We start from the raw sequence: 13,187 nt of genomic DNA, 5'->3' as shown, positions 1-13,187 counted from the left end.
ATCAAGTGGTCATCAGTAGACTTCAGAGTTACTACTGCTGAGAACATTGTTTCTTAAGACCAGGTCCTAGAGTTTCTGGCTTAACCTTTTTCCCTTGAGTGCAACAAAGTAATGATTTTCACATTTATTGCAGTTGTTACAGTCCATTGATGCTGACTCAGTAAAACAGAACTGCAGCTATATCATATTTGAAGATTTGGGTGAAATCCATCTGATCTTTGATTATGACTGCAATATGTGATTGAGGAGGGAAAGAAGCTTGTGCATATGCTCATGCACAAATAGGAGTTAAAACTAAGAGGGAGAAATAAGAAGGATTAATGCAAAATATATGGCTTCTGTAATAAGCCATCTCTCCTCCTTACAATGATCCCATGGTGAAAAGCTGTCAGCACTTAAAGGTGACAGCAAATACGTATTCCAGGCATATAAGCCGTTTATTTAAAAATGAATTCTGCAAGCAATATTTTAATGTTAATAGCAGCAGTAATGCTCAGTTCTTTATGGCTTTTTTCTGGGAAGGAGCTCTAAAGAATTTTTCAAACATTAACAGGTAAGCAGGTGATAAAGTCCTAAGACACAGGCAAGTATCACATTCCCCTTCATATTGATAAGTGCATAAAAATATGTGTGGTTAAACAATAAGCTACCTGAAAAGTTGAGAACAGAGCTCAGGAGCCTGGAGTCTCAGATACTCTAACTACTTAATAGAGTGTGTAATGCAAAACCGAAAGCATGTGTGTTCATAATATGTCTCCAAAACAGTGGTGTTTCATCTGTTTTGTTTTGCAAATACTTGCAGTAGGGTTGTGGACCCTTGTAAAGGGTATTCCAGCCAAATGATGAAAGGTCCATTCTTCCTAATTATCCTAGAAGAATGTTGCAAACTGTCACTGAAAACTCTTGTTCTAATCCACAGTAAGCTGGAGGTGTGTGTTTAGAGGAACTAAACTGAGGCAATGCACAAAGTTATCAGGTAATTTACATATATGTGGACAGCAGGGGCTAAAACCCAGTCCTTCAGCTTCACATCCCTCCCAAGTGTGACCAAAGAAAGTGTTCAGCTACTTTAGCAGTAGGGTATTCTCTCTTGCTTCTGATTAAATATTCTAAGGTCTTAGGATTTTCAAGTGTGCAGCTTAATTCCTGAAGGTATTCAGGAGTTCTTGTCTTCCTGATTCCCTTGAAAACTTGCACTTCTTTGCAAAATTATGTCCTGGTGAAGGCTGTATGTAACTGTGGCACAACTAGACGGTTGCACAGCATGTGTTCCTGTATGTGGGGCCAGTGGGATGTAGGAAAGGACTACAGCCCTGTTAGCAACAGGAACTAACTCACCACATCACTGTTGATGGTTAAATGACTTGCAGCCTAAAATCCGCCAGGCTTAAGGGTTGCATAAATTCATGGAAAGATATGAGACAGACAGTAAAAATATTTAAAAAATCTTACCAAGAACAAATGCCGAGGATGCCTGTTTTTGCCAGAGACTTTCATCAGCGTTCCCTCTTTAACAAAGATCTGAAGGAGAAAACAGCAGATTTTAATTCTAAGACTTCATTCTGAATCTTACTGAGAAAAGAGAGTATTTCTCCTGGGGAGAGAGCTACTCCAATGCCATTCATCAGCACAAGAAGAGGTAGAGAACCTCAACACTTGTTTCTAGCCTTACTCCTTATGATCTGGCTTAGTCTTTGCCTGGGTTAGCTCTGCTGCCCTTTGTGGCTTGCATTTGTGTCAGTACAAAATGGGTTGGAAATGCACTTGTCCTCAGCCCACTGTTTCTGCACGGTGGACTATGCTCAGAGGTAACTGTTGCAGATTGCAAAGCTAACATGTAATGGGCTTTAGAAAAGAATTCTTGTCTTTAAAAGTCCTCTAAAATAGACCAAAAAAAAAAAAAAGCTGAAACCTTGGGCTTTAGTATGCTATGCTACACGAACTTAACTATACCCGCATATATAATTTGTATAATTTTGCAAGCACAGTACTTTTTCAGTCCATCTTGTTACTATGTATGTAGGTAGGAGTGCATATGTAAGCAGCTAAACCAGCACACTAGAACTTCATTGCACTAATGTTTGAAAAAGTCTGCCATAACTAAACTTCATCAGTGGATTAGCAATCATCTGCTCTTTTCAGATGGAGAACAAATCTGGTGTACTTTTCCACTCTAGAACAGTTTATCATCAAAGAGACAAATCCTGCATATTCTGTATGCTGGGCTTTGCAGAATTTGTTAAAGCATTACCTGGTAAGGGCAAGTGAAAATACTGATGTTAGAGAGAAAAACAAAAGTTGACTGCAGTATTTGGCTGATGAGTATTCTTATGTATGAGTATGCATGCTTTGAAAATTGCTTCATGAATTTTGTTAAAGATATTGGTGGACTGAAGGGAAATTCAGAGTTGCAGAACTCAAGAAAGAAATCTTTTGAAACGTAGAAGCAGGTTGGAGCTGAGGAGCCTGGACAGGTTTGAAATCCAGAAGTAGAAATTTGCTTTTGATATGGATAGCAAGACAGAGCTGTACAATCTTTCATGTTTCTGTTGATGTGTTGCTTAAAAACAGTGCCTTGTATAAAAAGCACCACGGGGGAATGGTGAAAATATAAATTTGAAAACAAATTAATTGTCCTGATTTAAGATTCTTACCCAGCTATATAAAGTGCAGAGCCTTTTCAGGCTGCAATCAATTCCTGCTAGAGTTGCAGCCTTTTGACAGGAGTATATAAGGAGGAAAGCAGTAGCTTCATCAAAATACACTATACTTGGGGTGGCTGAGGACAGCTGAAGTGAAAAGCCAAATGGCTGCTCTGTAAAAGCAGAGAAAATGCATGTCTTTCTCAGCATGACCTTCTTTTTGTGCACTGCCAGAGTGATGTTTTTTTACACAAACCAGTGCTCCAACTCGTATCACAATAGCTCAGTAAACATCATCTGTAGACGTCTGAAATGTGGCCATCCACACAGAGATATTGCTGGCCGGAAACAATGCCCTTACCAGCATAGGTCTGCCTGCAGCACTCACCCTTCCTGGCTGGAGGAGGCCGCTCTGCCCTCTCACACTGTGCTCAATGTGTACTAGCTTCTGCAAGTTTTCCTGGGAGAGAAAAACAGCATTTAGAAGACTGCATGGAAACTGGTTTTATACAAGCAAGCAAATCTTCCCTCACCCCTCCTCACCATTTTATTTCTTTAGAACTGATATTACAGAATGAGGTTTCAGAGAGAACTGGGACCAAGGATTTTACACCCAGAAAGTCTTCTTCCTGCCTTACAGATTTTACAGAACCTCATAATCTGCATTCACATCTATGACCTTCTACAGTTCTTTTACCTGTGATTCCCCAGTTCACCTTCCAAAGGACCTGCTAATTCCATATGTATTTATACATTGTCTTCTTTGCCGACTTTCTGGCTCTGGGAACTCATAAAACAGGGACAAAGTACAGTACCTGCTCCAAAGGCCTGTGCATTAGTGGCATGACACAAATAATCCAAAGCAGGCTTTGATACTTTAAGACTGTTGCTAGCATTATCTGAAGATTTACATTCTGTGATAATGGATAAATGCCTTTGCAATAGGGGATTTAAAAGGTGTACTAGTAAGCAGGCAATGAAGCTGCATTTCTTTTTTGATGCTTTGCAAAAACCAGGAAATTTATGATCAAACTCTGATACTATTAACTGTCTACCTGGCCTTAAAGCACAGTCAGTCAGTGAGTACTGGCACCAGGCATGAACTTATCTATGAAAATGGTAAATAAGATTAACCTAGATAAGCCTGTGCTCCCATAAAAAAAAAAAAATCAGGTGAGTAAGAAGGAAGAAGGGATGTCTGTACCTCTGCAATACTGCTAGTCTTTTCAAATCTCCTTCCATTTAGCAGGTGAGGCTGTTAAAACAGAGGCTTGTGCATAGAATTCAGCTGTGGTTTTTATCTGGTCAGAACAGTAGAATGAGCTGCCCAGCAGCAGTGAGTCATCGCTGGAATATGCCTAAAAATTAGGAGTCTCCTATCTAAGTTAGCCACTGTATCCTATATCCTCAGTTACACACTCAAATAAACTACAGACTAAGGACCATATTTGATACAGCTTCATGACCTAGCAGCCTTTGAGTACAGTTTTCTGCTACAACAGGCAATGGTCTGTTTACCTTTGCTCCATTGACTGGCATTAAGATACCCCTGGGATTAGTGAGACTTGATCAGATCATACATTGTATCTGCCTGATACAAATCAGTGATGTCTACAGAATCAGCTAATTAAGAAAGTTATCACAGATACCGGAAAGAGCACATCCAAGTCAACATGATGGTATGTCAAGGCTAATTTACCCTGGATTTCAGCTAACACAATTAATGTACCTATCTAGGCTTGCTTTTTGAGATAAACCTGAAATACCTCCTATCTTACTGCCCTAGTGAAATATTGCACTTGTTAGCATGACACTAAGTTTAGTTCTTAATCAGTAACTGCGTGTCAAATACATGGAAATACCTACAAGGCTTGACCAGCACAGGGCTGCACCGTGCCCATGCGATGTAATTGACAGTTGGCACATTTTCAAGAATTTGAGCTGTCAAATATCTCTTTTGCAATGCAGGAAGTAACAAATGGAATTTTATAGGTCACTTCTAAAATACTGTAGGCCAATAAAATGGAAAAAACATATCAAGCAATAGCACAGGAAATATGAGGGATCATGGGACAGCTGACTTTTGCAAAAGATATTTGCAAAGGACTTTCCCATCACTGAAGGGTATTTTAGCCTGGCAAGACTTGTCCAATTGACAGCTTCCACCATGAAAATGTGTTTTTCTTCTGCAGAAAAAGCAGTGTTCTCCTGTGAGTACATTCATGCCAGTGCTAGTACTACTCATCTGGGTTTCTACAACAGTGAGGGGAGAAGTTGCAGCAGCCCAGCTTTTCTCAGGACTGCTGGCAGAGGCGCCTGTTGAAATGCTGATGTTTGCAATATGGGCACATGTTCACCAGGAAACAGACAGAGAAGTATTGAACTCATTTCCTGAAGGAAGTCACATGTGAACAGCCATCACATGTGAAGGATAGTGGTTTATCTGGGAATGTGAGCAAATGAGGGGGAGTATAGTTTCCTTACAGTTCCCCAAGATTCCCTGTTTATTTAGCTTTCTTCATTGGTTTTAAAACTATCATCGTTTTTCTTTCAAAGATCCTTCACAATCCTACAATTAAGGAATAAAAGCAAAACTCCACCCAGATAGTACTGCAGATGTGGGTGTTAGAAATTCTGCTGTGGCCTTTTTAGCAGTGAACTGCAGTTTCCATAATTTTATAATGATGTCTATGCAGCAGGAACGCCTCCCCAAGGAATTCACCAGCTGTTAATAGCAACAGTGATTTATAGCTCTTAGCACCTCAGGGCCTCTAACAGATTGTAGACATTCAGAGAGCGATACAAACCCTGCTTAGTTCATCTCCTGGAATTACAGATAGACATAATACTCTGAGGTGATGGTGTGCCTTGTACTTCTTTTTGTACATCTGTAAATTGAAAGTAATATTTTCCTACCTGGTGAAAATGCTGTAGAGATAGTTATGGTCATAATATGCTTGAAAATCCAGGGTTAATAGTTCCCAGGAAAAACTGCTAGAGTCTTATTATCATAAAACAACAACAAAAAAAAAAGCTAATAATGGGTCACTGATAGTCTGTAGAAAATGTAGATCATAATTCAGTGCTCCTATGAGATTTTTGGAGTGTCGTTTGATGAGCTGGTATGTGGCAACAGAAATCTTCCTCCTTCCAGGTATATTATTTCTTAGAAATTCAGCCAGGTACATGACAATTTATTAACTCTCTAAAATAAGTGGCATTGTTCAGTTTCTTCTGTAATTAGAGTAATTATTTGCTTTTATGTTTTCTTTTTTTATAAACCGAGAGAAAGAAAAGAAGTGCTGGTCGTGGCTTTTGTGTCTGGGATATTAATTCAGGAGGATAACCTCTGATTTAGCAGAAAATTGAACTTTGTTTCTCATGAACCTGCACCTTCACAAAACCCCCTGCATTCACACAGAAGGGAAAGAAGGAAATTTTGTTTCATCTCTTCCATGCCACAGTTTTGAAAAAGAGCAGATGTGCTCTGATGATATGATAAAAAATAAGTGTAAAAATCTATTTGGAATTTGTGATTAAATTATTCCAAAACAGACACTATTAATAGCAGTTATTATACAGTCTGTGACATCTGTAAGACTCAGATGATACGATGATGTTCTTCATATTAAAGCATGGCTTAGTAGAGAGAAAATGATTTCATGGCAATGCAACACAGTGGATTTTGGGCACTTACATATACTTCTAACTTCAGAAAAGTATTCATAGAAATCTGCCATATATCTGAGTGAAAACTAAGGAAGCAGAGGTGCTAGAAAAAGAGTGTGACCTTGATCTGTTAGGAACTGAGCTCTTAAAGTTCTCAACCTCTAACACAGACATCCCTAAAGCTCTGAGCTTTTTCTGGAAGCTTTTCACAAGATCTCAGGTTTTTGATGAAATATTTATTTTGGTACAAAGACTGCTTAATAATGGAAAAATAAGATTATAAATTCTTTTTCTGAGGAGAAGAAAAATCAGAATCACACCAGTTGAAAACCTTGCTTAGTAAGTCTGTACTGTCAGACTCTAGTTTATAGAGGGGTCAGATTACATTCCTTTTTATGATAAAACTCTAGGCTTGTTAGACATCCACCCTGCAGTCTGCATCTATTCTTTCATCTTCATAACCGATTAGTGTGTTCTTCCCTAACAACGTGTATGTTCATTTCTTCAACCTTAAAATCCTACCTGAAAACAAGCTCTTACTAAGAAGATTGATATTTCATTCCTTCCCCTCATATGCATTGATGCGATGTTGCTACATGTGATGTTTTTCTCTTTGTCTCTTGAACTTCATGTTTTGATGCCTGAATGATTATTAACAACCCTCTCTCTGCTCAGGAAATAAAATAATAAAGAAGTGAGTTGAATGCCATCTGTAATTAACCAGGGGGGATGATGTTTGCAATGTCAGAGTTCTTTAATAGAGTAAAGGCACAGCAAAATTCTGATGCAGGATGTTAAATTCAGCAATATTCAAATGAGAAGTAAAATGTGAAAAGTACCCCAACATATGATACATTCCCAATAACTTGAAAAATCTGTGACCAAGTGTAATGATAAAATACTTTGCTTTGGAAAACTATATAACTTATTTAGATACATAAATCTGAATTCAGAAATGAGTTCTAACCTATGAAAGGTTTGGCCAGTCTGGTTGCGTGATCATTTGCAAGATTATAAACCATGACCTACTCTTCTGAAGTAAAATGGAATCCCAGAATTGTGGAAGAATTATGTAAATGAGCTCAGAATCTATCTTTGATATATTTGATAGTACCTTTGAATGTTTTGTATCTAAAAACATCCCAGTCTAGAAGTAGAACCATGAAAATTCCCACCTCTTCCTTCATTGCTCCACACAGCATTTCAGCAGCCCCAAGAGGGGAAAAAAACCTTTGTGCTACTGGCTATGGTGTCTTACATCTTGCACAGCTGCACTAAAGGGCATAGACCAACTCCATATCTGCAGTACTGTAAAGCAGATCTGTACAAGCCCTTGAGTCTCACCTTGGAGGAGGCTTCAGAATTTAGTAGACATATGTATTCACTTGAACAGATGTGCAGAAAACACACTATTGACCAGGAGAGCATGTGTCATGGTAGGACTCACCGCTTGGAGCATGCTGTCATTGGCTTGGTCTGTGATTTCAGAAATGATGAATAAGGCAGCTGAGGGATGAAGGAAAACAAACACCATATATCACACAAAGGAGTAGGAAAATAACTCAAATCACTCCTGTTTCCAAGGGCATCCTTTGGCTTCTTTGTCACTTTCATAATGCAACTGCCTAGCAACTGACATGTCACACAGTGCTGTCCCCCTTCCTCCCTTCATCATTCTCTTGTGTGAAACTGCATCATGCTTCTGCTGACCCAGAGAGCTTATGAGGTCCCTTTTAAGTACCTAGCATGGCACTAAATCTTTTGGTAATGTTTTCTAGTTGCAGACTTTCGTCAATGTCTTGTGTTATAGAGAGATGAATGTAACCCAACATTAGCCACCAAACAGCACGGCAGTCTAAGATGTACCTCTTACTGCTGAGGGAGAGGACATGTCATCCCTTTCCGACAGAAATGTGTATGAAGTGGTGACATGAATTAACTCCTGGATTCTCCTCTGGCAAATAACCTAGGCTAGGACATGTTTGCTGGTGCTGAGAGCCGTGGCATAACATGGCTTAGGTCCCTATTTCACATCCCTTCCCCTGTGGCACAGGGCTTCCTATCAGTTTCTGGCCATAACCTGGGAGCATGCTAGCCATCGCTGGCCAGGAATGGGACAAGCATCTGCTAACCACAAATGAGATAGGCAATTGTGGTCAGAGGGCTTGAGTGTCTGCCCTGCTATTGTTTAAATTACTCATATAGCTGTAGTTATACTGTCAGTGACTAGGGTCAGTGACTAGGGTCCAAAATTTGCATGAGTCTCTGCTCTTGGGCAGAACAGACTAACTTTCAGTCAACCACTGACTTTATTGCTATGAGTTGGTTTGGATTTGCAATCAGTGTAAGAGGGGTGAACTGATTTCTTTAATACAATGTTACTGCTGCTTACTCCAGCCTGGAAACTACTCCCACAAGATACCGCAACTAAACCTTGCTTTGATTTCAGTGGGAGTAAAAGACTTCTGCTTTATCTCATGTGTTGGAAAGGATGGTGTTAGCAGTGGATTTGTTCTTGATTTTGCAGAACTGCTTTTTATGCAATGTCTTTCAACTTTAGGTAGCCTTAAGGAATCCAGAATACAGATATGCAAGTCAAATCTCCTGGGTTTCTCCCAAGTTCACAGAGCACAGTAGGCATACCATAGATAATGGTACACAATCAGTCAGGGGGAGCCACCCGAACTGACTTTACAATGACCAGGCCAAATATTCACAAAGCCAAAGAGGACTAGGATTTCCTCCATGGCTGGGGCAAAACTACAGTGTCTGCACTATGCCTGTATAGATGATATTTTCTTCTTCTGTAAGTTTCATCACATCAAAACTATAGGAAGCCCATATGTTTCAATTTAAAAAAAAAAAGGATTCTCGTCCTAAATAATTTGTCTAAATTAGTAATCAGTTCTTATAGATTTTACATCTAGCCTATTAATGCAAAATCTTGAAAATAATCATCTTCCATATACTACCAGTATAGAGATCTTGCACCTCTTTAGAAGCAATGTTAGCAGAGCAGAATTTTTCTTCTACCAGTTTCATTTTACCTTGTGTGGCTTCATACTCTGTAGAATCAGGACAAAGATTATTCAAGTAATCTGTAGTAAATGACCAAACAAACACAGACATCCAACAATCAGAATACAGGTCGACATAATTTGTAGTATTGTTAGCTAAAACATTAAATCCTAATCACAAAATCAGACGCTGGTTAGGATTGGAAAGGCCATTAAGTATCATCTTGTTCAAATCCCTCTGCCATGGGCAGGAACACCTTCCAGCAGACCAGGTTGCTCAAAGCCCCATCCAACCTGGGCTTGAACACTTCCAGGAATGGGCCATCCACAGTAATGTCCCACAGCATTTTACTCCCAAATAGTTAAGTGTATATATAGCCACTTTCCAAAGCAAAACTCATCTTTGATGGTATTTTACTTTGAGAATCAATGCAAGAGCACTGATACAGATTTGAGCTCCTCACATAACTTGGCAGGTATAAATAAATAAACAGTGACAAAATTGTTTCTTGGTCAATTGTTTCTTGGTGCTGAGTAGCACCACTTTACAAATAACTGTTCTTCTGATGAATTCTGTTTTCCCATCTGAACAAACGTTGTTGGCTACATTTATAGTTAGTGTAAATGAATCATATGCTTTTTATGGGCATAGGAAGGAGACACGAGTTCTGTACAAGCAAGGTTCAAATAATTACTGCTGAACTTAATCATATTCTGAAAATAGGTTCTGTAAGATACCTACAATAGTGCTTAGTGTGACAGCGATTATACTTGCATTATATACAAACCTTTAACTAGTGTTTTTTCGGACTACTTTTCTTGGATCATCTGCTTATTCTTTGGGTCTTTATGCTTTTAAAGACTGTAGTACGTAAGTGCTACAGTTTTAAGAGCCTAGCCTGGAAATACTTCATTCTTATCTTGCTGGTTAGTCCAGGCTCCTAAATTCTGCATCCAAGAACTAGAGACCTCTGTGCTGAGATTGGTGCTGTGCATGGATGTCCGTTCCCTTGAATATTTTATCCATACACATTTCTCTTTCTAGTGCTGTGCCTTCTCTGGCATCCTGAATGCTACCTGGCTTTTACCTACATTCTGGGAAGCATCTGCCTGTACTCAGGCAGGCAGGAAGGGGTTGTGTGATGCCATCAGGCAATATTCAGTGTTCTTTTTCACTGCTGCAAGCTCTGTCCTGAGCTATGGACTGAGTGGACAAATCTTTTTGGTTGTGGTGCAGTAAGTGGTAACCAATATCCTCATAAATACCCTTCCTTATCTGGTAGAATCTGCCAGTTATCACACAAGTACGCCTGAGAATCTGAAAGACTGCACTGTTCCAGACTCATCCTGTCCTAGCAGGCAAAGAGGGGCTTGGTTTCTTGAGGTTAAGAACTAAAGTAGTAAACCTATTTTCTGTAATATCTTAATCCAGCAGACCTTATCTCACTGGACACAAAAGCTGTTGTTTTCCCAGTTTTCAGTACCTGGGACAAGGAGGAGCTCAAGTTGTTTCAAGCATAGATGGAATCCAGTCACTGGAGCTTCACTGAAGCCCTTCCAGCTTTGTCACAAAATACCATGATGCATGTTTGCAATTTATCTTGTGGACCACAGAAATGGGAAAACAGAGAACAGAAGGGCTATTTCTGACAGGGATATGCCAATTCCCTTTACATAAATGCAGTATTTGCGTGCATGCACCACAAACACTCTATGGATCATGTGAGACTGCTAAGTACTGCAAGCCACAAGTCTGGGAAGTTGCCCTTAATGTAGACACACCCAGAGAGGGAAGAAAGAAAGAAAGTCCTAGTATTGGCATCCAGTGTTCATTTCTATTGCTTGTACTGAAAAAGCAAATCCAGCTGTGAATAATGAGTTGCATCCTTGATCAAAACGTCTGGAGCAAGATGAAACTGCTGGTAATCTGTGCTGTTAATAAATTTTCCATATGGTCACTTTGTTCTGCTGCTTTTATAGAAGCCCCTTCTAGTACGCTGTGCCCTTCATCAGCTGTATGGGCAGGGTTTATGGCTATCTTGTTACTGTACCATGCATAACTAATCTTGCATCCCTGTCCACCCACACATATACATATGCCCAAAATATTTCTCTGTCTTTATGTGTATGGATCCTTGCTTTTTTGTGTTCTGGCTAAATTATTTGACAACACTGAGTTTCATTGTTACATTTCACCATTTCCTTCCCTAGCCAGTTCTAAACTTCCCAATTCTTTCTAGGGGCCACATCCTGCTTCAGAAAGCCTTCTCTCCTCACAGGCTCAGACTTGCTATATTTGGGGTGGCTTGCAGAGAAGGAACATAACACCCCCTCTGGAGAGACTCAGGTGGTAGTTATACATGTGGTCCTGAATGTAAAGGGAAGGTATAACTGTAAATGTAAAATCTGTAAGTGTACCATTAATTTAAATTTATATTGCTGCCTCCTATAATGCAGCAAGATTGGACTGGGTTTTTGACTAATCACTAGCTTTAGATGTACTGTGCATAGGACTTATGGTGCAGTACTGGGTACAACTGCTTTGTTGATAAGGATACAGGATGCAGTGCAAAGTCTCCTCTCTGAGGCCACCTGTCTTCTACTGTCTCTGGTAACTGCACTTGATATAATAAAAAATCAAACCTGTTTGTTGGCAGTGAGGCTGAACTCTGCCTCTCCTGATTCACAGAAGGAAAAAGCCAAGAAGGAATGGCTAAAAGGACCTGACTACACTTTTTTGTGACCTTTCAACGTGGCTGTCCTGTAGAAGTGCCTGCCTCTTCCCAGGCTGCCTGATGCTTCCTGAATCCTGTACTAAGCATATTGAAGTTCCCAGGAAATCCCATACTGCTTTAGCCCTATTTTAGCTGTTTTGGCATCAATATGTAGCAAAGTGGAGGCACAGAACATCATGGGAGTGTTTTTATTGGGTACTTTTGAGAGTGATTTTACTGACCTGTGAGCATCACACGATATTGGAAAACACGCTGCACCACTTTCAAAAGCTGGTGTTTCACACTGTAAGGGCTGTCACCAGAGCTCTGCTGTCCTCAGTGGAAGGGAAGAAACACAAAGATCAGGGGGGATGCGAGCTCAGCAACAAACTGCCATCTTAGTTATAATCTTAGTTGTTAACTCTAGCACATCCTCAAAGAGCTTGATAAGTCAATAAGTTACTGAGAACCACTCCACTATATTTCAGCAAAATATACTCACGGATCTGTAGATTCACCAACATACATTGTGTATGCACACAGGAGTGTGTGGGCAACAGAGATAGAAACAAACACATCATGCACAAGTGAATTTCTCACTTCAATTTTAGCACCAGGGCTATGAAGGCTATTCTTCCATTCTACCCTATGTATGAACACTGGTGGAGTTCCAGAAAAAAAAAAAAATCTTTGAGTAATCCCCATGGCAAAGCCATGCATCAGTGCACGTAAAAAACCATGTGAGCCTTACCTCAAACTCCTGAATCATGGTAGCCAGTTGCGAATATTTAAGGCACTTTTCATCTAGCAAAGCCAAATTCCTGTCAAACTGCATAATGTATGCTGTATGGTGATTCAGCCTTGATTTTCTGGAGAGAAAAACATCAGCAACTTTCTGGTGTTCCTCCCTAAGGCCACAGAAAGAAAAGAACTAGCAAATAAACAAACAAATAAATAAAAGTGAAGAAGCAGAGCCATACTTCTTGCTCATTGTATTAGACCCACAGTGGCTCGGGACACTGAGCACCTAAAGCCTTGGCTAAACGGAAGGAAAGAGGGAATGCTTCAGTGACAGACTGGACAACACCACTGGCTGCTGTAGAATGGGCACCATGCAGGGCTGGTCCTTTGGCTGAGCCTCTGCC

The 13,187-nt window shown here is 39.9% G+C and overlaps 1 protein-coding gene across 5 annotated transcripts in view; it reads right to left on the bottom strand.

The window, feature by feature from the left end:
- Nucleotides 1–13,187, bottom strand: part of FGD5 (FYVE, RhoGEF and PH domain containing 5) — a 99,015-nt gene that overhangs the window by 26,267 nt on the left and 59,561 nt on the right. For 3 of the 5 annotated variants that reach the window (XR_007206057.1, XM_048315408.1, XM_048315405.1), the window contains exons 7-12: nt 12,794–12,950; nt 12,285–12,372; nt 9,359–9,409; nt 7,759–7,817; nt 3,031–3,102; nt 1,453–1,521 (exon numbers count right to left, since the gene is read on the bottom strand). Coding sequence is in view for 4 of the 5 variants with exons in the window: in XM_048315408.1 (XP_048171365.1) it covers nt 1,453–1,521; nt 3,031–3,102; nt 7,759–7,817; nt 9,359–9,409; nt 12,285–12,372; nt 12,794–12,950 (496 nt within the window). In the remaining variant the exon portion in view is untranslated. The remainder of the gene's footprint in view (nt 1–1,452; nt 1,522–3,030; nt 3,103–7,758; nt 7,818–9,358; nt 9,410–12,284; nt 12,373–12,793; nt 12,951–13,187) is intronic. The other 2 variants (XM_048315406.1, XM_048315407.1) reach the window with 2 other exon arrangements.

Source organism: Corvus hawaiiensis, chromosome 11, assembly GCF_020740725.1.
Source record: "Corvus hawaiiensis isolate bCorHaw1 chromosome 11, bCorHaw1.pri.cur, whole genome shotgun sequence".
NCBI classification, from domain to species: domain Eukaryota; kingdom Metazoa; phylum Chordata; class Aves; order Passeriformes; family Corvidae; genus Corvus; species Corvus hawaiiensis.
This window is presented reverse-complemented; position numbering and strand designations above follow the sequence as displayed.